This window comes from Ursus maritimus, unplaced genomic scaffold, assembly GCF_017311325.1.
Source record: "Ursus maritimus isolate PB19 unplaced genomic scaffold, ASM1731132v1 scaffold_15, whole genome shotgun sequence".
Lineage (NCBI taxonomy): Eukaryota > Metazoa > Chordata > Mammalia > Carnivora > Ursidae > Ursus > Ursus maritimus.
In genome coordinates, this window is record NW_024423897.1 from 32,030,803 (window position 1) to 32,052,262 (window position 21,460).

General features: G+C 44.1%; 1 protein-coding gene across 1 annotated transcript in view; it reads left to right on the forward strand.

The window, feature by feature from the left end:
- The window catches only part of MROH2B (maestro heat like repeat family member 2B), a 58,117-nt gene extending 36,657 nt beyond the window's left edge, over positions 1-21,460 (forward strand). The window contains exons 25-42 of the mRNA XM_008692759.1: positions 2,571-2,706; positions 2,801-2,896; positions 3,162-3,251; positions 3,615-3,735; positions 5,742-5,839; positions 7,756-7,908; positions 10,238-10,395; positions 10,894-11,020; positions 11,795-11,982; positions 13,064-13,204; positions 13,604-13,718; positions 14,343-14,489; positions 14,731-14,913; positions 18,723-18,878; positions 19,218-19,352; positions 19,753-19,855; positions 20,835-20,900; positions 21,354-21,460. Of these exons, the coding sequence (XP_008690981.1) occupies positions 2,571-2,706; positions 2,801-2,896; positions 3,162-3,251; positions 3,615-3,735; positions 5,742-5,839; positions 7,756-7,908; positions 10,238-10,395; positions 10,894-11,020; positions 11,795-11,982; positions 13,064-13,204; positions 13,604-13,718; positions 14,343-14,489; positions 14,731-14,913; positions 18,723-18,878; positions 19,218-19,352; positions 19,753-19,855; positions 20,835-20,900; positions 21,354-21,460 (2,320 nt within the window). The remainder of the gene's footprint in view (positions 1-2,570; positions 2,707-2,800; positions 2,897-3,161; positions 3,252-3,614; positions 3,736-5,741; positions 5,840-7,755; positions 7,909-10,237; positions 10,396-10,893; positions 11,021-11,794; positions 11,983-13,063; positions 13,205-13,603; positions 13,719-14,342; positions 14,490-14,730; positions 14,914-18,722; positions 18,879-19,217; positions 19,353-19,752; positions 19,856-20,834; positions 20,901-21,353) is intronic.

Below are 21,460 nucleotides of genomic sequence, written 5' to 3' on the forward strand. Positions count from 1 at the left end.
TCCCATGACCCTGAGATCATGACCTGAACAGAAACTAACCATGTCCTTTTTTCAAGATGATTTTGGCTATTTGGGATCCCTTGAGATTTCATATCAATTTTAGGATGGATATTTCTATTTCTACAAAAACCGCCATTGGATTTTGATGGGGATTACATTAAATCTATAATCTGCTTTGGGTAGTATGGCTATCTTAACAATAAGTCCTCAAATCCATGAACATCGGATATTTTTCCATTTATTTGTATCTTCTTTAATTTCCTTTAACAACGTATCATGGTTTTCAGCGTACAAGTCTTTTGCTTCCTTGGTTAAATAAAGTATTTTATACTTTTTTGATGCTATTGTAAATGGAATTGTTAATTTCCTTTGTGATTGTTCGTTGTTAATGTATAGAAACAACTGATTTGTGTATGCTGATTTTGTATTCTACAACATTGTTTAATTTATTAGCTCTAATATTTTTTTGTGAACTTTAGGGTTTTCTACGTAGAAGATCATGTCATCTGCAAACGGAGATAGTTTTACTTCTTCCTTCCAATCTAATGGCTTTTATTTCTTTTTCTTGCCTAATAGCTCTGACTAGCGCTTTAGGCATTTTGTTGAATAAAAGTCACAAAAGCAAGCATCTTTATCTTGTTCCTGTTCTTAGATTTTCCCCTAAATCTTAGAGGAAAAATTTAGTCTTTCACCATTGATATATTAGCTGTGGGCTTTTCATATATGGCCTTTATTATATTGAGGTAAGAAACAGCATTTTTAATGGCTGCTTAATAACTTACGTATAGCTATGTCTCATATTACTTAACCAACCTCCTCTTGCTATATTTAATTGTCAGTTTTTAAAACTATAAATAATATTTTAGTGAACACCTTTGTGCAAAAAATGCTCTCGGAACTTTTAATTATAAAACCTGACAATTTGGTTCAATAAATATTATTCAGTGTCATCCATGTATCAGGCATGGAGTTAGATTTTAAAAGGATAATCATTAACAAAATATTGCCTTGCCCTGAACAAAATATGGCCTTGCCTACTGGGTAAAATAGATGCAAAACATACCCACTTAATTTCTCTAAAATGTAGTAAGAACAAACATAAGGGAAGACACAGGCTGCCATGTTTACAAAGATAAGTGAAGTTTGAAGAAAGCTCAAATAAATCTTGAAAACGAGTTAAGAATTAACTAGGCTCTAAAACAGTGTTGTCAAGCAGAAATAGAATGCAAGTCACATATGTCATTTAAAATTTTCTAGTAGTCACCTTTAATAGAGTAAAAAAGAAACAAAGTAATTTTAATAATTATTTTGCTTAATCCAAAATATTCAGCATATTATCATTTCAACATGTATTTGATATTTAAAAATGTAATGAGATAATTTACATGATCTTTCATACTAAATCTTCAAAGTCCAGTGTGTTTTAGAATTACAGCGTGCCTTAATTCAGACTAGCCACACTCAGGTGTTGGACAGCTACATGTTGCTAGTGGCTACTCTTGGACAGAACACCTGTAGAACTTGTAAACTGATCTCTAATGACTGGACACCAGTTAGTGTTTGCCTGGGGCCAGTGTGAAGGCAGAGATGAGCTGCAACGGAGCATAAGGAAAAATCTGGGTGTTCTATATTGATTATAGTGGTGGTTTCATGTGTGTGAAACTCATTTAATTGCACACTTTAAATGGATGCAGCTTGTTGTGCATAAATTAAACCTCAACAAGTTGATTTTTTTTTTTAAGTCAGCCAGACAATAAAGATGAAAACACCGTTCAGCTCATATCAACATATTTAACACTTTCAATAGACCTTTCCCAGCTGGTACTGACTTTTACTCCCCTATGAGAGAACAAATTTCACCCTACCCTGACCATGTCATCAATTTTTATTTCTTTACCAATCTGATAGCTGACAAGCAGTATTGTATTGTCTCAATTTACATTTATTAATTAATAAATGGGAATTTCATGTTTATTGAATATCTGAATTTTTGCAAGTTATGTCTAGGTTTGTTCATATCTTCATGATGTTTATAGTAAATGGCTAAAAGAAAGAAATTAGGGGAGGAAGGAAGGAAATGATTGAAGAGAGGGAGGAAGGAAGGAAGGAAGGGAGGGAGGGGAAAGGAAGGAAGATTCCAGCTGCTTTACTATAGGTACATTTGGTATGTGTGACACTACTTATGAGAAGACATATAAAATTGATAAAACTGCTCCAAACTTAGAATCTTCCCCCCAACACACACACAAAACCCATGAGCACTAGAAAAAACAAGTGCGTTAATGTTATCACAGATCATATAATAAAGGGCTAAGTAACACAAAGCTAGCGATGATTTGTTTATCACTCTTACAAATTAGAGATGAGGCCTGTTGACTATGCGCACCAGTACAGTCTGGTTCTATGTCCCCAACCTCTCCCTACTTCTGTCACTACCTCCCTCAACATTCCAACATGTCCGCAAGCACATCTGTCCCCCTCGGATGTGGTTGGCAGTTCTTGGGAACTCTTCTGGGCTATGTGTAACTTATCATCCTAATACCCGTTCCCTCCACATGTTCTCATTTCAGTAAACTGAAACCTCAGCTCTCACTAAATGACCACCTAAACATTCTTGAAGAGAATATTCGCAGGCTGCTTCCCCTTCCACCTGTGGAAAAACTCAAAGATGAAGGCGAGACAGACAAGGACAAGGAGCACATTAACGTACGCGGGGGTGAGGCCAGAGCAGAACCAAGAGCTACGGTGGGACTCTACCCTCCAGCCTCCGCCTGACGCTCAGGCTCACCTTGCATTTCAGTTTCTCTACGAACGGTCCATGGATGCTCTAGGAAGGCTGCTGAGGACCATGATGTGGGACAATGCGAAAGCAGAGGACTGCCAAGAAATGTTCAATGTGAGTAGGGCCATTGCTGCAACTGATTCCCGCATCCCCTCATCTGTGCCGCAGAGCCACGCTCCAGACTGTACCTCATCGGCTTCATAGGGAGATGTCCAGCCTGACCCTTTAACCCACCACATAGGGCCGGTCCCCTTAAAAATGGTTTGTGGGAGGTAAGCACCCTGTCACAGAAGAGACAGAGAGAGAGCAAGAGCCAGAGAATGGGAATGGGTGAATGTGACAAGTACTAAGGAAAGAACATTTATTCTTTGACCAACAGCTTCTCCGAATGTGGCTCGTTTCACAAAAAGATTGGGAAAGAGAAAGAGCCTTCCAGATCACCGCAAAAGTGCTGACAAATGATATTGAGGTAAGTAATCCCCGGGAATGAGTAAAGGTCATTGCTTGCTAACAACAGGGATCTCGGAGGCCTCTGGAATCCAAAGCCCCGGCATGATGGAGCTCCAGCCCCAGCATGGAGTGCTCCCCACAGAACAATCTAAGAGGTACCTCCGAAGCCCAGGATGTGGCAAGCACCCTAGGATTAAACTATTTGATTGCCTTTACATGCTCCCTAGCTCACTTTTCCACTGCCCTTAAAGGGAAGGTTCAAGATTCAATTTCTAAGGACCTTTAGGGGGAAAACAAGGGACTTCACACCCAGTGTGGTTGGGACTATGCTGGGATGTCATCAAGCTGCCCCATCACTTTGGGGGTCTCCTTCATCCTGCAGGCACCAGAGAACTTTAAAATTGGCTCACTCCTCGGCCTCCTGGCTCCTCACTCCTGTGACACCCTGCCCACCATCCGTCAAGCAGCTGCTAGCTCCATCATTGGTCTGTTCTGTATTAAAGGTGAGGGAAAGATGAGAAACCCACAAATGAAGAGAAGACACCAGTTTTCTTTTATTCTCGGTTTTCCTCCTTGTCTCTCTCTCTCTCCTCTCTCTCCCCAGTTCAGCCATTTCCATGTTCTAATGCCTTAATTATGTCACAGAATTTGTCTCTCTTTTGGATCTTTCTTCCCCAATGGCTCTGTTTTTCTATTTTTAAAAATAATGATAACACCAAAGCATCATAAAGGTCCATTGAGGTAAGTAAAAATGTTTTGAGAATGTCCAGTTTAAATCAGGGCACACTTGGGTGTATTAGCACGTGGGTTTCTTCAGGAGGAAACTATACTATCATTATGAGGTTAAGTGATTTTCAAAGTTCTCTAAGAGGGATACCTGTGTGGAGGTTTTTCCAGCTTCCAGAACAAGACCTCTGTCTACTCTCCAAGTATATGTGGAATGGCAATATCAGGAAATGTAAGGAATTTTAAAACCTCAGTCTCACGCTGAAACCAACAAATCAGGGCCTTGGGTCCGGGTGAAATCAGCAGGTGCGTCCCAGAGGACGGCCCTGCACTGCGCATGCACAGTTCTGTGCGGGCCCAGGCCCGGCCAGGAACACTGGTCTATGTTTAGTGCCATCTCACACCTGTGTTCCACTCCTCTTTCTTTTAGGTATTCAGAATATGCTTATTAAGTTCTTTCCATGTGTCAGGCACTTCTCTGATGCTGGACGCACAGAGATATTACAATTCTAAAATTCACATAAGAAAAGTATATTAAAGCCAAAAGGTGGGATTTGGTTGGGGAGAGGGAGAGGTTGGTTAGTTGGTCGAAAAGAAAAAAAACCTTATTTAGCAGAGCCAAAATAGGTATGATAGTTCTTTGGGTTATGGGAAGATAATTCATTAAGGGTATATGCTTGTACCAAGCCAGAAAATTAAACACACACACACACACACACACACACACACACACACACAAATGAGTCAAGGAAGTAAGAATTAGGGAGCCATCCCAGTAAGAAAAGAAATGTGCCAGAGAGGGACCTCATAGGAAGAGAGGAATGTCAATTCTATTATTGTTCTACCTATTCTTCTTTTAGCGTCCTTTATTTTCCTGAAACATGCAAAATTCAGGTTCTCAAATACTCTTTGTTAATAAGAAATTCCATGCTTCATTATTTATTTTAACCCTTTTCCTGATGGATCAAATAGCATGGCAGGGAGAAAGAATATGATTATTAAACGCTTGCTGAATACAAGTACTAGTGTGAAGCTAAATTAAACACCCATTTAAAACTCAGTTTTGAGATGAGAGCGCTAAGCTTAAGAAATTGACCAGCTCCAGAAAGTATTAGAGCTGGGCTGTGAGCCCAGCTGTCTGACTCCCAAGTCCCTGTGTGTTCTACTGGGCCGGGCTGCCTTCCACAGAAGGGTTCAGGTGTTAGTTTCCACAATCACTCTACATCCATAAAACAAACAGAAAATCGTTACTGCTTAGGTCTGAGTTTATTAATTGGTTTCTACAGTCAGTGATAAAGTTGCTGATGTTCCTATTGCAATAGTTTCCTTTCCATTTCCATCTCCCCAAAGTGGCTTACTGGGGAAGGGAACTCCAACAAAGACAGCAATATGGCAGAATAGTGAGAGCCTAGGCCTTGGTGTCAGGCAGACCAGGGTTCGAATTCTGACTCTCCTGTTTTTAGTCTCTGGATAACTGTGTCCACATGGCTTTATAGCTTTCTGCCTCAGCTTTCTCGTCTGCAAAATCAGGCACGTCTACCTCAGATGATGTTTATGAGTAATAAATGAGATCATCGTATGCAGAGGATTTGGTCTGGTACCAGCATGTAGAAACTACTCAATATGTGTTTGCTCTAATGCTCACCCTCTCGTCACACAGGCTTTAGTGCATTTGTTAAAAGTGTCCAGCAGCTGAATGAGGGTCATGTCAAAGTATAGTCAACCTCTTTAACCCCTGTCAGGTCTTTGGACTTTTGCCTCTGTCTCCCCTTGTGGATTTTAGGCACTCACCCGGAGGTGGAAAGACTTCAGAGTCTGAAGGAAGGGCTGCGATGTGACGATGTGCAAATCCAGATCAAGATTTCTTCTAAAATAGCAAAGGTAATAGAGAGGGAGGACTGGCCAAAAGTTGTAAAAATGATTCTGGGTTGATTTCCAAATGAGTAAGCTGCATATGCTCCCCTACCAAGGAGAGCAACAGTCTAGCCATTCTTTGTCCTGTCATGTGTTAGCCCCGGGTATATGTGCCCAGTCAACACCTGCTACTGATCATTGCATACTCTGGGAAATCTTATGAACCAGGCATCCGTCTTCAGGATGAGGGAGGCAGTGTGATGGAGTGGAAGATACAGGGCTTTGGAGTCTATCGGGTGATGCTGTGTGCACTTGCTTGAAGCCCATTCTTCTCATTTCAAAAAAAAAAAAATGCGTAACCTACTTCTCAGGTTGTTCTGAGGATTGATCAATGAATTCATTCATTTATTTAATCATTTATTCATTCACCTACTATGCCCTATGCACCTACTATCTGCCAGACTTTGTTCTAGACTCTAAGGATAGAAAAAGACAAAACGCCTGCCCTCAGTCATTATGACCCTGTACTTACAGAGAGAAGTGAACTGTCTTGAAGACAGGGTGTCTCTTCCTAATTTGTAAAAGCCCCTTCTGAGTCCATGGTGTTTCTGCAAGAAGGAACATGATAAGACTTATATTTCCAAAGGGTCATCTGGCTGCTGTGTTCAGACTACGAGACAGGCCAGCAAGAGTGACATTAATGAGGTCAGTTTGGAGGAAACTGCAAGAATCCAGGTGTAAGATTAAGTGGCTTGGACTAAGGTGGCAGCAGTAGAGATGACAAGAAGGTGACCAGAATAAGGGAGAGAAGCCAGTTAGGGAGGCACAGAGGGAACATATGTGAAACGCCTAAGAAAGTGTCTGATGCATAGTAGGTGCTCAGAAACGTGAGCCGCCCCCCTTCCTTTCTTCCTAAACCATCACCCAACCTATGTGAGAAAAAAAACAAAAAACAAAACCCAGATAACCATTGAGTTTGGAGCCCAGGCAAGCATTTGGTGTTACATAGAACAGATGTGGCAGTCTAGTGCCTTGATCCTGGAACCAAAATGACTCTGAAACTGGTTGAGACATGCACCTACTCATGAAAAGGATTAATTTCCTTTCAAGACCAGTTCTACCAAATATCAGTCATCGGGCCACTTAATGCAGGGGGATGCCAGTTGTAAATAGGAATATTTTCATACCTACAAACTCATAATCATGACCATCTTGCTTGGTTAAAGCCCCAGACAATGTCCCTGGAATTCATTTAAAATGCCAACTTTTCACGTCCCCGCCTGCCTTTTCATTAGCGTGCACACACACACACACACACACACACGCACACAAGCACACGCACACTCACACGCTGCTACATACATTCTGTATGGTTCTTGCACTTAGAGACCAAAATTGCAATGTTTTTATTTTCTAGATCTTTTGTTGACTACTCTTAATTTTGAAACATGGAAGTGCAAAAGACAGAACTCATAATAATTCATACTTACATGGATTTTGTGATACACCTGGTATCGAACTCGGCCCTTAGTACATGGTGATGGATTTTCCTCAATTCTCAAGCCTTAGCTATTCTTTGGTAGCTGCAAGACATATTTCTGTGATATATGAAATGTTTTATATCATATAAATTGTTGTATAAACCATATACATTATTTTTCCCTTGTGGGGTACACTATAACTTTGAAGTTTGGAGAAGAAATTGCCCCAGCAGGCTTGGGAGTCAATAAATATAAAATAATAAAAGGGCCACTCCAGGAAAAGTCTTACTAGAGTTGCACGGTAATGTCTAGGTCTGTTTTCGTATTTTCTATAGTTTCTATGGCCTAGTCATGGGTTAGCTGTTTGGAAATTCCAGTGGTTTTCAATAACCTAAAACAGTAGCCACATGCTGTATGCAGTGAGGTGGTTGATAACATGAATCTTTTGGGGTACATTTTCAGATTGTTAGTAAACTCATCCCAGTTGAAGAAATTCTGATGTTCCTGGAGGAAACCCTGGATGGTCTGGAGAGCCTTAACCACACCTGTATACAGGCCTGTGGCACATGGATGATCGCGGTCCTGAAGGAGCAGGGAGCGGCTTTGGAAGAACAGGTGAACTGCCGGCCAGTTTGACCACTGAGCAGCGCTCTAACACTTCGGCAATGCCACGTTGGTTGCCGCTTCCCAGCTTGTCCTCTGATGGGCAACAGGCAAGAGCACACACAGTCTCAGCCTCAGCACAGACCTAAGCTCTGTGTTAACTACCTGGGCTCATGTTGAGCGCCTGTCTCAGCCTGTTTCAGTTGCCTCTCTAGGCTGCGATTAAAAAAAAAAAAAAAAAATTCCCAACTGTCACTCTCTGGCAGAGACAGCAGCTCTGAACAAGGGCATCTGGGTTCTGGAAAACTGGATCGTTAGACCTGTAAGGAGGAGGGTGCCCATGTGGATCTCCTTTGGGATGGCCACTAAGGGCCAGCAGAGTTTCTAATCCCATTTCCACACACGGTTAGGGTTGGCTTTCTGGTGAGGAGGGCTGTCATTGGAGCACTGATTGGGGGAAAGTCCTCAGTCCTTGCTCCCAGTGGGAGGGTTAGGCAGCGTGCCGAAGACTGAGGTCAGGAAGCTTGATTAAGGGCTCCATATGGAGATGCCCTAGCCTCTCTCTTGAGGTCAGAAGCAGAATCCAAGCAATTCAAAGATTAATAAGGCGAAAGAGAATCTTTAACCCAATGAAGTCACCTCAAGGGGAATAGTTGAAAGTTATGGTCCCCATATCCCAGGGTCAACCACCCTAAATTAAAGAATTCTCCAATGTATGACCTTTAGAAAGTATTTCTGTGCTAATTACTCTCCAATCATTTTTTTCAAAAACATTTATTTTTTTTTTAAAGATTTACTTATTTCAGAGAGAGAGGGCTTGCACGTGAGTCAGGGGAGGGCAGAGGGAGAGAATCTTAAAGCAGACTCCCCACTGAGCACAGAGCCCAGTGTGGGGCTTGATCTCATGACCCTGAGATCATGACCTGAGCTGAAACCAAGAGTCAGACCCCCAACCGACTGAGCCACACAGGCACCTCCAAAAACATTTATTGAGTGCATACTATGGCAGGCACTAGGCTAAGCATGAGAGAATCAAAGGCTCATAAATTTGGAATGTTGTTGTATTTGTGTGTTTAGCACAAAGAGGGAACAATAGGGACCTAAATCCTTTCCCAACATCATTGAAATGGGACTCTGGTAATCACACTTGCCAGATATTTATGTTTAAGGAATTATAATTCAGAGGAAATGTTATGTTTAACCAAAAATGTCTATCTGAAGTAAGTAAGAGAAGTATCTACTACTTTAGCAGAGAGACTTGCCCTTCTCCACATCTAAAATCCAAATTATAACATCATTCCCTACTGCCCACAGATTAACACCCAAATTTGGAAGGGCGACTTTCAGTGTTCTCTAGGATCTGGCTTCGTATTTTCTATCAAGTTATCTTCTTTTATTACCCTCGTTTTCTCTGTGTTCCAGACGGGACCATTCTCCTATTCCAGAAATCTTCGTCATATTTGCTCGGGCCCCTGCTCTCATGCTATCTTTTTATAGAGAGATTTTTAGAGCAGTTTTCGGTTCACAGCAAAGTGGAGCAGATAGCCATGTACCTGCCCCCCACACACGCACCCTCCGTCACTATCAACACCCCACGCCGGACTAGTACATTCATTACAATCAGTGAAACTGCACCTACCCATGGTTATCGCCCAAGGCCCATAGCGTCCGTTAAGGTTCACTCTGGACACGGACAAATGTACAATTGCATGTATCCACCATTGCAGTAACATACAGAATAGTTTCACTGCTCTCAAAATCTTCTGTATTTCATCTATTCTCACGATTTTTTAATTTTACATCTTTATCTGTATTCTCCTTTCTGACGAGGATGACTTTCCGCCCCCATGTCCACTTTGCCTTTTGCAATTGCTATATATCCTTCAAGACTCAGACCAGATGTCCCTCCGAAGTGACCTCAGTTACTTCTGGATTCCCCTCCCGTCAGTCCTGTGAACCTCCTATGTGCCATTTGCCGTACACTGCCTTGTGCACGGGCCTTTGCGCATATGGCTTACATTCTTTACTAGAATACTGGTTCTTTTTGAGAAAGGGCTACATCTCATTCATCTTTGGTAAATTCCCCACAATGCCTGGCACAATATTTGGCCTAATGCAGCCTTTCACTAAATATTTGCTACATCGATTTAAGAATAATTACCCAATCTAGCTAGAATCCCCCTGAGTAAGAGATAGGCCATGCATAGAATTGATTATCACTTTTAACCTGGTTTATATTCATCAACCAGCCACGAATAACATACTCTATGTGTCCTAAGCCATTCATGTGGAGGAAAATGGCGACCTACTGTTTGATTTGGCTTTGTTTTCCTTCTTTTAGCTGTTGGAGATCTTGAGCATGGTTTACCATCACATGCCAGTCCTCAGACAAAAGGAGGAAAGTTTTCAGTTTATGCTGGAAGCCGTCTCTCAGATAGCCAGCTTTCACATGGACGCAGTTGTTGCCAACCTTTTACAGAAGCCTCTGCCCTTCGACAGGTAGGTTCTAACTGAGCTGGTCCCTTCTCCCAGGAAAGGCTAATCTGCATTGAGGAAGAATCTGTGGTTTGAGGGAAAGAAAGCAAAAACAAAGGTTAAGAACAACTCACCTAAATAATAATTTCAAAAATGGTGTTTGAATCCTAAAGGAACGTATTTCCAAGTATTTTTCATATACATAGCCTCATTAAATGATGAGATTTTTTTTAAAAAAATACACCATAGGAATAAACAAGTACTGGAAAATGAGTATTTCTCCTCTTTTCTGGTTGCCTAGAATACACCTATGTGAGCGGTTTCTGCCTTAACGGACATCAACAAACTAAGTCAGAAAGCTGGACTATTAAATAACACATCCTTCTATCTCCAGGCAAGCTAGCATCTCCAACAGTCCTTGAAATTTTGATTAGTCATCATGTGGTTTTAGAGGGGAACAGAGGAAAAAAGCTCATATTCCAAAGAGTTGTTTCTTATCAGCTTCCTGCCTTACCACCCTAGGGACACAAAGACATTGTGGAAGGCTCTGGCTGAGAACATAGCCTCCAGTGGGAAGCTCTTGAGAGCCTTAACGGACAAACTTGAGAACGAATTAGAAGATGACCTTGCCGGGACGGAGGCGATTTCAGTGAGTTGGACAACCCGTCACATGCCTGGAACAGCGTCCCCCTCCATGGTCTGTCCCTACCTGGAACTTGGTGACGTAGCATTAAATCCTACTTCTTCCCCTCTCATACCCTGATTTTGAATCAACTCCCACTTAGATTGGACAAATAAGGCAGTACTTTTTTCTGTGGCTGTCACTTTTAGAAGCAAATTTCTCATCATCCCAAAGAAAATTGGTGTATCTGTATTTCCAAATTTGTCTTCAAGATATCCAAAAGCAGGGGCGCCTGGGTGGCTCAGTCGTTAAGAGTCTGACTTCGGCTCAGGGCGTGATTCTGGTGTTCCGGGGTCGAGCCCCACATCGGGCTCCTCCGCTATGAGCCAGCTTCTTCCTCTCCCACTCCCCCTGCTTGTGTTCCCTCTCTCGCTGGCTCTCTCTCTCTGTCAAATAAATAAATAAATAATCTTAAAAAAAAAAAAAAAAAAGATATCCAAAAGCACCCTTGTGAAAGACCTCAATGCTGGGAAAGATTTTACTTAACCTAACCGGTGCCCCCTGGAATTTGGAGCTGCCCAACATGGCAGTCCTGAGAGAGAAACACATTCTGAGTTGAAAAGTTTCCAGACCAATACACCCTTTCTTTTCTGGCTGTTTTTGTTTTTGTTTTGCTCTATTTTGCTTAGTTTTTACCCCGAGTGGAGTCAACTTGGAAAGCAATCCTCTGGGGAGAAAACAAACTTGACGATCAGGCCAGGGAGATGTCCTGCTTGACCGCGGGGTCCTCTCTCCCCTCAGGTGGCCTGTGCTATGTATGAAGTGGTCTCAACAGGCACCCCCATCACCAGCTTGTACCCGGAGGTATTCACTCTTCTCCTGAAGCTGGTCAGCTGCACCCTGGGCCAGAAAATGCCCACTTCCTCCTGGAGCCACAGGCGGCGGGTCATGCAGCAGGGAGAACGGCAGCAGACCGCAGACCCCTGCAGGTACATGGCCAGGCCGCAGGGCCCTCCCCAGCTGTCCGGATCCCAGGCGCTAGACGAGGGGCTGTGGCAGTCAAGGTCTATGCCTTCTGCTGTGGCCTCCACCACCCACAAGGAAATGAGGCTCCACTGACCTTGAACCCTGGTGCCCTCTTCTTCCCTGAGCCGGGCCCCAGCGCCGTTACCCAGAACGGTCCCAGAATGATGCATGGCTGCTCTGCATACTCCCATAGAGCTCTGTTTCATTCTTTTTCTCTCATTGAGACCCTTCAAGGAAAGCTGGAATTCCGTGATAGCCAATGCCACCAAGGAAAGAAGAGAAGTAAAAATCGAAGCCATATTTTATCAAACTGAGGACGTCACCCATTGAAGGAAGCAAAATTATTTTGTGTATTATTGAAAAAGAAAGACGCCCAACTAAGCCATGAATTAATGCTTTCTCATACTTTCAAATGTTTACCGTATATTTATTCAAAGAGCTCTTTTAGAATGATTAGGTATAGATTTTTATCCTCCTTCACAATGCTCAGTTTCCCTGTCCTTTTGCATAACTTTTTATTCTGGTGTCAAATCAACCTTTTGAAAGACATTCTAAGAAGCATTTAGGCCCCACACATGTAGTTCCATTAATAGATGCCACTTCGCTGCAATGACAGCAGTATAAAGAGCCATGGCTCCGTGCACACACGTACCCGTGGTTGCATGGGTCCTGCTGTCTCCAGCACAGGCACTGTCCAGCCAACCATCGCAACACACCATCTGTTGCAAGACGCGTCCTGGTTCCCGAGCGCTGTTTTAGAATCAGCAAAGAGTGGAGTTTGCACTTCCCATCCTTCGGGCTTTATTTTCTCATGAGAGGTTGACAAGGTTTTGTGGCATTTTACTTACTAGTTCAGATCATCTCCATGTCCCCTCTGACCCCAAAACTAAAGTGTGAGATCAGGCGGCCTGTTTTTCCCTTTGCACGGCGCCCATTCAGCCCGGAGTGAGGGAGCCTTGTGGGGAACAGACAGAGTGAACTCGGGGATTCACAAGTCCTTGCATGGGGTTGGCTTACTTTTGTGATGCCCACTGTCTCCTCCAGGCTCTCGACGGTGACTCTGAAGTGTGTGCAAACCCAAGCCATGAAAGAAGGCCTTGCCAGGGAATCTGATGAGGGGGACAACTTATGGACCCTCCTCAGCAGTCCCAGTGCCCACCATGTAGGCGTGTGTGCACTAGCCAGGTAACGGGCGGGCCTTCTAGAACTGGACACAAAGGAGAAAACTAAAAATCGAGGGGAAATGAAACGTAGGCAGCTTCGCTGGGAGCAGTGGACTCACTAAGGACTTATAATCCAGAAGAAAAAACAAAGAAGAAAGAGCAGAGGGAGGTGGGAAGAGACAGTGCGAGCAGCCCAGACACCACCACTCCTCCAAAATCTCGTGATGCCGTGAACAGTGTTAGGAAAACTTCACCTAAATTGGGCACTTGGATGGCTATTTTCAAGTGGAAGCATTAGTGCTCTTTCATCAAACATTCCTTCTTAGATCATTTATTTTCCTAAGAGAGAAATAGACCCAAATTTCCTCCTTGTTTGGAAAGAAAAAAGTCTCTGTTACAACGGGAGCCTTGCATTTTCTAGGAGCATGGCGGTGTGGCAACGTGGAATCATACTGGACATCATGGAGCAACTCTTCTCATCTCTCACCTCCTCCTCAGAGAACTACCGGATCACCGGCACCGCTTTCTTCTCGGAGGCAAGAAAGAGCAGCCGCGTCACTGCTCAGCAGGCTCTCTGGGTCCCCTCAGGGCATTTCTCTCAGGGTCAAGAGTTCAGTGGGAGCTAGAACCACAGAAAAGGGCCCTTCAGGGAAGCTTTGGGAGGGGAGAGATCCAACCACTGCCAGAAATATGGTACCCCAGCAGGGAATGAGAGAGAGAAAAAAGAACCCACCCCCAGCCTCTTCCTGCACTCCGGTCTGCAGAAACCAACTGTCCCAGGACAGAGAAGCCTGGAGAATAAATATGACAGGAACAAAACAAAAAGTAATCAACGGGTATATTATTGTCACCTCACACCCTGGCATAAAGGTTGTCCCAGAAGGAACACTGTCAGTAACTCCCATTTTCCCATTTTTTCCATTTAGATTAGAAAACCTCTTCTTAACTAGGTATTGTGGCTCTTGTCACCATGTAACCTCGACCTGTGGGCTGCTCGCTTCTAGAGATTAGTTTCTGCAATACTTGCTGATTCACGTGAGGGTTCCTCCTCCACTCCCTGAGCGGCTGGACCCTAGTCTTTCATTGTAGTTATGATGCACTTGTCACTGTCCTGAGGGAGGCCACTCCCTTCACTAAAGGGGCGAAGGGGTTGTTTTCAGCTCGTGAAGGAGCCGGTCCTTTGGAAGCATGGGAATCTACGGGAAGTTCTGGTCCTCATGGATCAGAGTGCCTGGGACTCCAACGCCACTTTGAGGCAAATGGCCATCCGAGGACTTGGTAACACAGCTTCTGGAGCCCCTCACAAGGTAAAAGGAGTATGGGGCAGGGGGACATTTAAGTAGAGTTTAAAATAATGATTTACTAACCCACACCTCGTGGTTGCATAGAAATTAAGTAAAAATCCAAATAGATCGCTACAGTGGTGTCTCTCGGGTTGAAGTATCTGTGACCCTCACAGAATTCCAGTGTCCTTGCCGGGAGTCCCCCACCCTCGTCCACCTGCACTCAGAACAGTTTTCGAGATTAAGAGACCTTATTTCAAAATAGGTGAAGAAGCATAAGCAGATAATACTAGAATCTATCATCAGAGGCCTGTATCACCTGGCCCGCACCGAGGTCGTCTGTGAAAGCTTGAAGGCTCTGAAAAAGATCCTGGAGCTGCTCACGGACCGAGACGTGAGCTTCTACTTCAAAGAGATAGTGCTGCAAACAAGAACCTTCTTTGAAGACGTAAGTGAGCCTGTTCGGGAATCTTCCCTCCCCAGAAGTGAGCGAACAGAGATTCAGGTAGCGCTTGTAGCAGGCAATGTCTGCCCCGTCTGTGTTCCTTGGCCTTCCCGCTGTGCGTCCCCTGCACAGAGATCACTGGTACATTCCTGGGCAGGCTGCTGGCTTCCTGGCTCTCCCTCTGCCTGAACGTGTTCTCTGGCCGGGGATCATGATCGCTCTGAGCAGGGGGGGGCCAGACGTGTTGGGGGACAACCCTCAAACAATAAGAAATGAAAGTTTGCAGATAAACTCCCCAGCTTCCACCCCTGTCAAGGATTGAGCCCCACTTGCCCATAAGGGTAATACACTCACTAGTAGTCCCTTTCCATAGCTTTCCTCTCTTCCCTGTCTCATTTCCACAAATTATGACCGTACTCAACAGAGAACCAGGGCCCAAATAAAGGCCTGCCACCTCCAACACTCTTCTCCACATCCAAGCGTTAACGGTTCAAAATGCTTGTGTGTTCATTTAATCCAGAAGTCAGGATACACCACAGCCAGAGGGCCAAATCCCGCCCAGCATTTTTTCGTAGATTAAGTTTTCTTGGCACACAGCCATGCTCGTTGGTTCCGTGTCGTCTGTGACTGCTTTCACACTTTAGCTGCAGAGTTCCTTACTTGTTACAGAAACCATATGGCCCCCAAAGTCTACGTTATTTACCACCTGACCTTTTACAGGAAAATCTTCTGTAAAGCCCCAATCTAGTCAATAGCTTAGAAATCAATTTCAAAAAAAAGATCAGTTAGTGACCCTAGGCAAAGAAAGGACATTTTCCTTCATACCTCCCGGAAAACTAGATTTTATTATTTATTTTTGGTTTATTCATTGTCATCGGTATAAAAATCTATTTCCCCTCCAACTTACATCTATTTTTGTGACCGAAACCTGTTTCCTCATGTTGTGTTGTCAGAGGAGATGGAAAACTGCTGGTTTCCTCCTCTTAAACATTAAGGCTTGATTAGATGACCTTTCTACCTTCTACTCTCCAGACTGAAAAGTCTTCATTTCCTCCATTATTCATCCTAAACCTAATTTTTCAGCTCTTTAAATATTTTACAAGCCAGTGCCTGCGTTGTGTCTCTAGTAGCCTGCAGAGTACTGAATACAACCTCAAGAAAAATTACCTCCAGGTCTGATTTTTTCCTATTTATCCACTCCAATTTTTTTTTCTTAATCTTGCCCTTTCTTCCTGACTCCTTGGCAATTTGTTTACCCTATAGGCCTCTAGATTTTAGTCTGCAACATACGCCCGCAGTCAATAATTCTCCAGCTCTGTATTTTTCAGTTTCCCTTCTTTCTTTGCTAGCCCAAACCCGCCCTTTGCAAGCAGCTTTCTGCTTTTGTCCAGCTACTTTCTCCAATGTATCTACATGACTTTTCATTCTCATCTTGTCCTCAAAACTGCTTACTTGGCTCCCACTCAATGTAGTGTCTTCTGTAAAGTAACAAAGATGTTCTTTTCTTCATTACACAGATAATTGATGACGATCTTTGACAGCAAAGCGTTGAAGTCACCCCTACAGCTCCCCAACTCTTTGTTAGCTTCCCCGGCGTTGTTGTTGGTCCAGTGACGATAATTCTCTTGGATCTGAGCCTCCAATAATCACCTATGAGTTTTGTGGTTAAGATAATGTTTCTCAGTCTTACACAGAAGAAAAATATCTGAAGTCTTCCTGGGTTGTTAGGTTAGAACTTTCTCATCCCCAAGAGGTATCAGTTCCATCGTATTTGTATTAAAGTGAAGTTTGATAAAACTTAGATCTTAGTAATGACATGCTATTCATTCTCTGCTGATGCTCTCCTCCCACAAATAAATTGAACTATACTTTATGAAACTTTGCCCCAATAGTTTTCTATAGATTAAGCATACAATTCTGTAATCTCCAAATTTCTTCCCTCCTCCCTTTCTTTCAATATTGAAGCACTTTCTTGGAATTCTCAAAACATGGTGACACTTCAATGAAATGGTAGAACAGAAAATATGGCTGCCACCCCACATTCTGGGACCTGCTCACTCCTGTCCCCTCACCGACCCCGAGCAGTCACCTTACTCTGTATGGCTCCATTTTCTCAACTTGAAACAAGGACGCTAAACTCTAGTATCTCTCCCAGCACCCACAACAGGTTTGCTGCTTCTTTTCTGCTTTTTCCTATCATTCCTTGACCTATCATTAGGTCCTATCATTTGATTTCAGAACATTTAAAATATTTTGAAAAAAGTAAATACCTTTCTACCTTTTTGGTGTTTTCTAATTGGTTTGCTTTCTTTTTCTATAAGAGACCTTTTAGGGCACCTGGCTGGCTTAGTCAGTAGAGCATGTAATTCTTGATCTCAGAGCTGTAAGTTCAAGCCCCAAGTTGGGTGTGGGGATTACTTAAAAAGAAAATATTTTATAAATAAATAAATAAATAAATAAATAAATAAATAAATAAATAAATAAAGGTGGCTGGGTAGCTCATTTGGTAAAGTGTCCAACTCTTGGTTTCAGCTCAAGTCATGATTTCAGGGCTGTGGGAGGAAGCATCACTTCCGGCTCTGTGCTCAGCAGGGAGTCTGCTTGAGATTCACTCCCTTTCCCTCTGTCTCCCTTCCCCTCTGCCCCTCCCCCGTTCACTCTTGCTCGCTTTTTCTCAAATAAATAATCTTTAAAAATAAATAAATAAATAAACCTTTTAAAAATATATCCTGGCCTCATTCCTAGTACATTTAAACATTTCTACTTCCATTTCCATTATATGAAGTCATGTCTCATGCACTCATTTACCTTTTCTGGCCGTGTCCCAACAAGCCATCTTTATTTTTTCTGAAAGATCTTTATTAACTTCCTTTTTTATGGCATTTTTGTTTACGTGCCCATTTCTGACATTCTACCTTGCCATCAAAATTAATTCTGCTCTCTCTTCTTTTCCTCATATTCATGGGGATGCTTTCCATTGACCCTTGTTTATTGCTAATCCAAAATAATATTCTGCTACTCAGGACGACTTTTCTCTTCATCCCTCTGCCTTTATATGGGTATTTTAAACTAGTCTGCTAGACCTGGGGGAGGGGGGAAGGAAGAAAGAAAAACCTCCAGAAAAATCCATCAGTGTTTGTTAGAACTCTGAACAGTATCAGCAAAATGTCTAGGATAACAGATGGGCATCCTTCTCCACCACCTTATCCTTTGGTTCTTAAAATCATTGCCTACCATCCTGGACAACAAGCAAGGAAAGTTCCAGAATTTCACATATGCAAGCATAGGGCTAGGCACTTGTTTGTTTATTCTCTGTCTCTGAGACCCAGAGCTCAAACTTCTGAGCTGCCTTTAATCCTATTGGAAAGTATTTGCGATCTTAGAGAAGAGTCTTGGGCCTCGGGCAATTTTAGATTAAGAGCCCCAGAATTCTAGGATAGTGATGCCATCGGGCTAATTTGTGTAAAATACACAATAAGCAGGAACCCTCCCTGGCCTCTTGTTGCCAGTACTCCCTGTTTACCATCCCTGTGGTCTGTGTCCCCAGTAGCGACTCAATGACAGAAACCAAGTCTCCAGCTCTAGGGCATCACCTGACGCCCAGACCCATGGTCATGTAAACTCACGGAGTGTGAGTGAGGAGCTGCTAGGAATGGAAGAGCGTTCTCGGCTCACATAGGCCTTGTGACAAGAGCTCAGCAGCGCCTCCCTCTGCTGCAATTGGGACAGGGCAGGGTGGGGGAGGGGGTGGGCGCCGGCGGGGGGGTGGCCTGTGAGGGGGACTCACCCATGACATGCATCTGTCACCACAGGAGCAGGATGATGTGAGACTGACTGCCATCTTCTTGTTTGAGAACCTGGCATCCCTCACAGGAAGAAGGTGGAAGATTTTTTTTGCGGAAGAAATAAAAAAGAGCATGATTTCATTCCTTCTCCACCTCTGGGATCCCAATCCCAAGGTCGGAGCTGTAAGTGGCCTTTGCACAGACCCCTGCACCTCCCCCTCCCCCCACGGCCAGCAAGTGCCAGTAAGTCTGGTCTAGCTGGTCCAGAAGCCAGATCTGAGGCCACCTCTCTCAACCAAACCTGAAAACTGCTTCTTCGACCCTAGGTCCTTTCTTGCCCTCTCTCTCTCTCTCTGTCTCAGATTGCTCTTCCGTCTTTGAAAGTGGGATGGTGCCAGTACTCACTCTAAACCCTTTGCATCTCTGTGTCCCCTGCCCCTCTCCTAGCACTAGGCAGCATCCTTCCCTTCCAGAAGGGGATCCAGGGTTCTAGACGGTGACTTGAAACACTCTGTTTCTTAGGCTTGCCGTGACGTCCTGGTCATCTGCATCCCTTTCCTGGGCCTTCAGGAACTCTATGGGGTGTTAGATCATCTCCTAGATGGCCAGGATCTACCAAGGGCCAGGGATTTCTACAGGCAATTCTGTGTGAAACTGGTGAGTATGTCGTAAATGCTGCCTGCAAACGCACAGCCCAAAGTCCAGGCAAAGCCCAGAAAGGCAAACAACACAGCAAGGGATCTCTGACAACAGTCAGAACTGGTTTGAAGGATTGCAATGATTCTTGGTGTCCTGCCCCATTACCCTCCGCTCTCTCCCAAGTCCTGACAAGGATCTGTTCTTCGAGATCCCTGAAACACACCTGTTGATTAGTCCCACAAGCCCCAGTACTTTTAAATTCAGGTTTGAAATAACCATAAGACATCTCCCAATAGAATAATGAACAGCTGTGTGAGTGTTCATGGCCTGTAGTTTCCTTATGTAGGACCTACCGGATGCCAGATTTCACTAAAGGTCACCTCCCACTTGTCCTCTTTGCAATATGTGTCTCTTTCAGGCAAAGAAAAACCAGGAAATCCTGTGGATCCTCCACACACACTCGTTCACCTTCTTCAGCAGCAGCTGGGAGACGATCCGGAGCGCTGCGGTCAAACTCACAGGTGAGGGCACACCCGCTCTCCCTACTCAGATGGGTCTGCTCCTTCCCATCTAGTCTGGCTTCAACGGGAAGCTACTCCACCATGAACACGGGAATGACTGGGATGACAAAAAAAAAATGCCGGAAAGGAATGCATTTTGCATCTTGGAATATCTTCCCTCAAAGGAACCTGTTCTCTTTTAGAAATGAAAACTTGTAACATCATCTGACTTCCCAACACCCTCTCTCCTCCCGTTAGACCCTCCCCCGCTTAAGGGCCTTTCATGCCTCTTCTGGTTCCAAGTCATCGCTCCTTCTTTTGCCCAAGTCTTTGCCCCAAGCCTGCTGCCGTGCCTAAATGCTTCCTCCGCATCGTCCCTTAACATCAGCCAATGCAAACCTGCTAAGCTCAGCTGAAGCTGAGAGCTTTAGCTGCACGGTACAAGTGGAAGGTGTGTCGGTGAGACCAGCGGATCTGGGCTCTGCTGGATGATCCTGGACAACGGACTCAACCTCTCTGTGTTGCCTCTTTGTCTGATCTATGAAATAAAAGAAGAACATAAGTGAATCCCTGAGGATCCTTCTATTAGGAAATTCTAAATTTTATCATGACCCATATTCTAATGAATCCAGCCCACCGCGAACAGGCCTACTCTCTTGGCCACATTTAAGACTGAGTTAAAACCTAAGGATTTCTTATTGGATCATGTATATGATGCCTCCAGCTACATGGCAAACTTTTTGAACACAAGGATCCTATCTTACACACCTTTGAAACCCTAACAACAACTGGCACCCTCTGGGAGGACAGGTGAGGGACCACTTCCAGACATGGCACTCAAGACCCCAGAGACATCGCCCTGGTATCGCCCTGGGGTCACAAAAAGAGTCCGACAGTTTGCTCATTCACTAGCCAGACCACTTAACTTCTGACCTGACATGCTTTTCGTGGCCTCTTCCTCTACAGTAAAATTAGTATCTGTTTCCCCTGTTGATTTTAGATGCCATTGTTCTCAATTTGACCAACCAGTACGTGCAGTTATTAGACAAAGAACAACTGACCACACGTGAGTACCAGCCCTAGTTTCTGCTCAGCATACTGTTGAAGACGTATCTTTGAGAAAGGGAAGCTAATGCTGCACCAAGTTCCCTGTTAGCCCCGAAACTGAGAATCACCGTACCTCATGATTGTCTCTAATGCTCCCTTCATACTAGAATTTTTCCTGAGCATAAAGCAACCCCCAGCTCTAGCCCTTTGCGGGCATCATTCCCAACAGACTGTTATTTTCCGATTATCTATAAACCTACTGATCACAAGGTCAGGATCTTCTCTTCCCCTGCTTCAGCGTTAAGATAGATTCTCAGCTTGAAGATCCAAATCCTGCCCGTTGGGATAGAGTGTAAGCATGGGGCCCCCACCTCCACGTAGAGCTGACCCTCAACATGGAGCCTCGCGCTGCGGCATAGCTCGAGCCTTGGCATTCTCCGTTCACTGAACTCCGCTATGCTTTCTGCTGCAGGGCTCCAAGCACTTCGGCAAGACCCCTGCGTCAGTGTCCAGAGAGCAGCCGAAGCTGCCTTGCAGACCCTGCTGAGAAGGTGTAAAGAGCTAAGCGTCCTTCTGTAA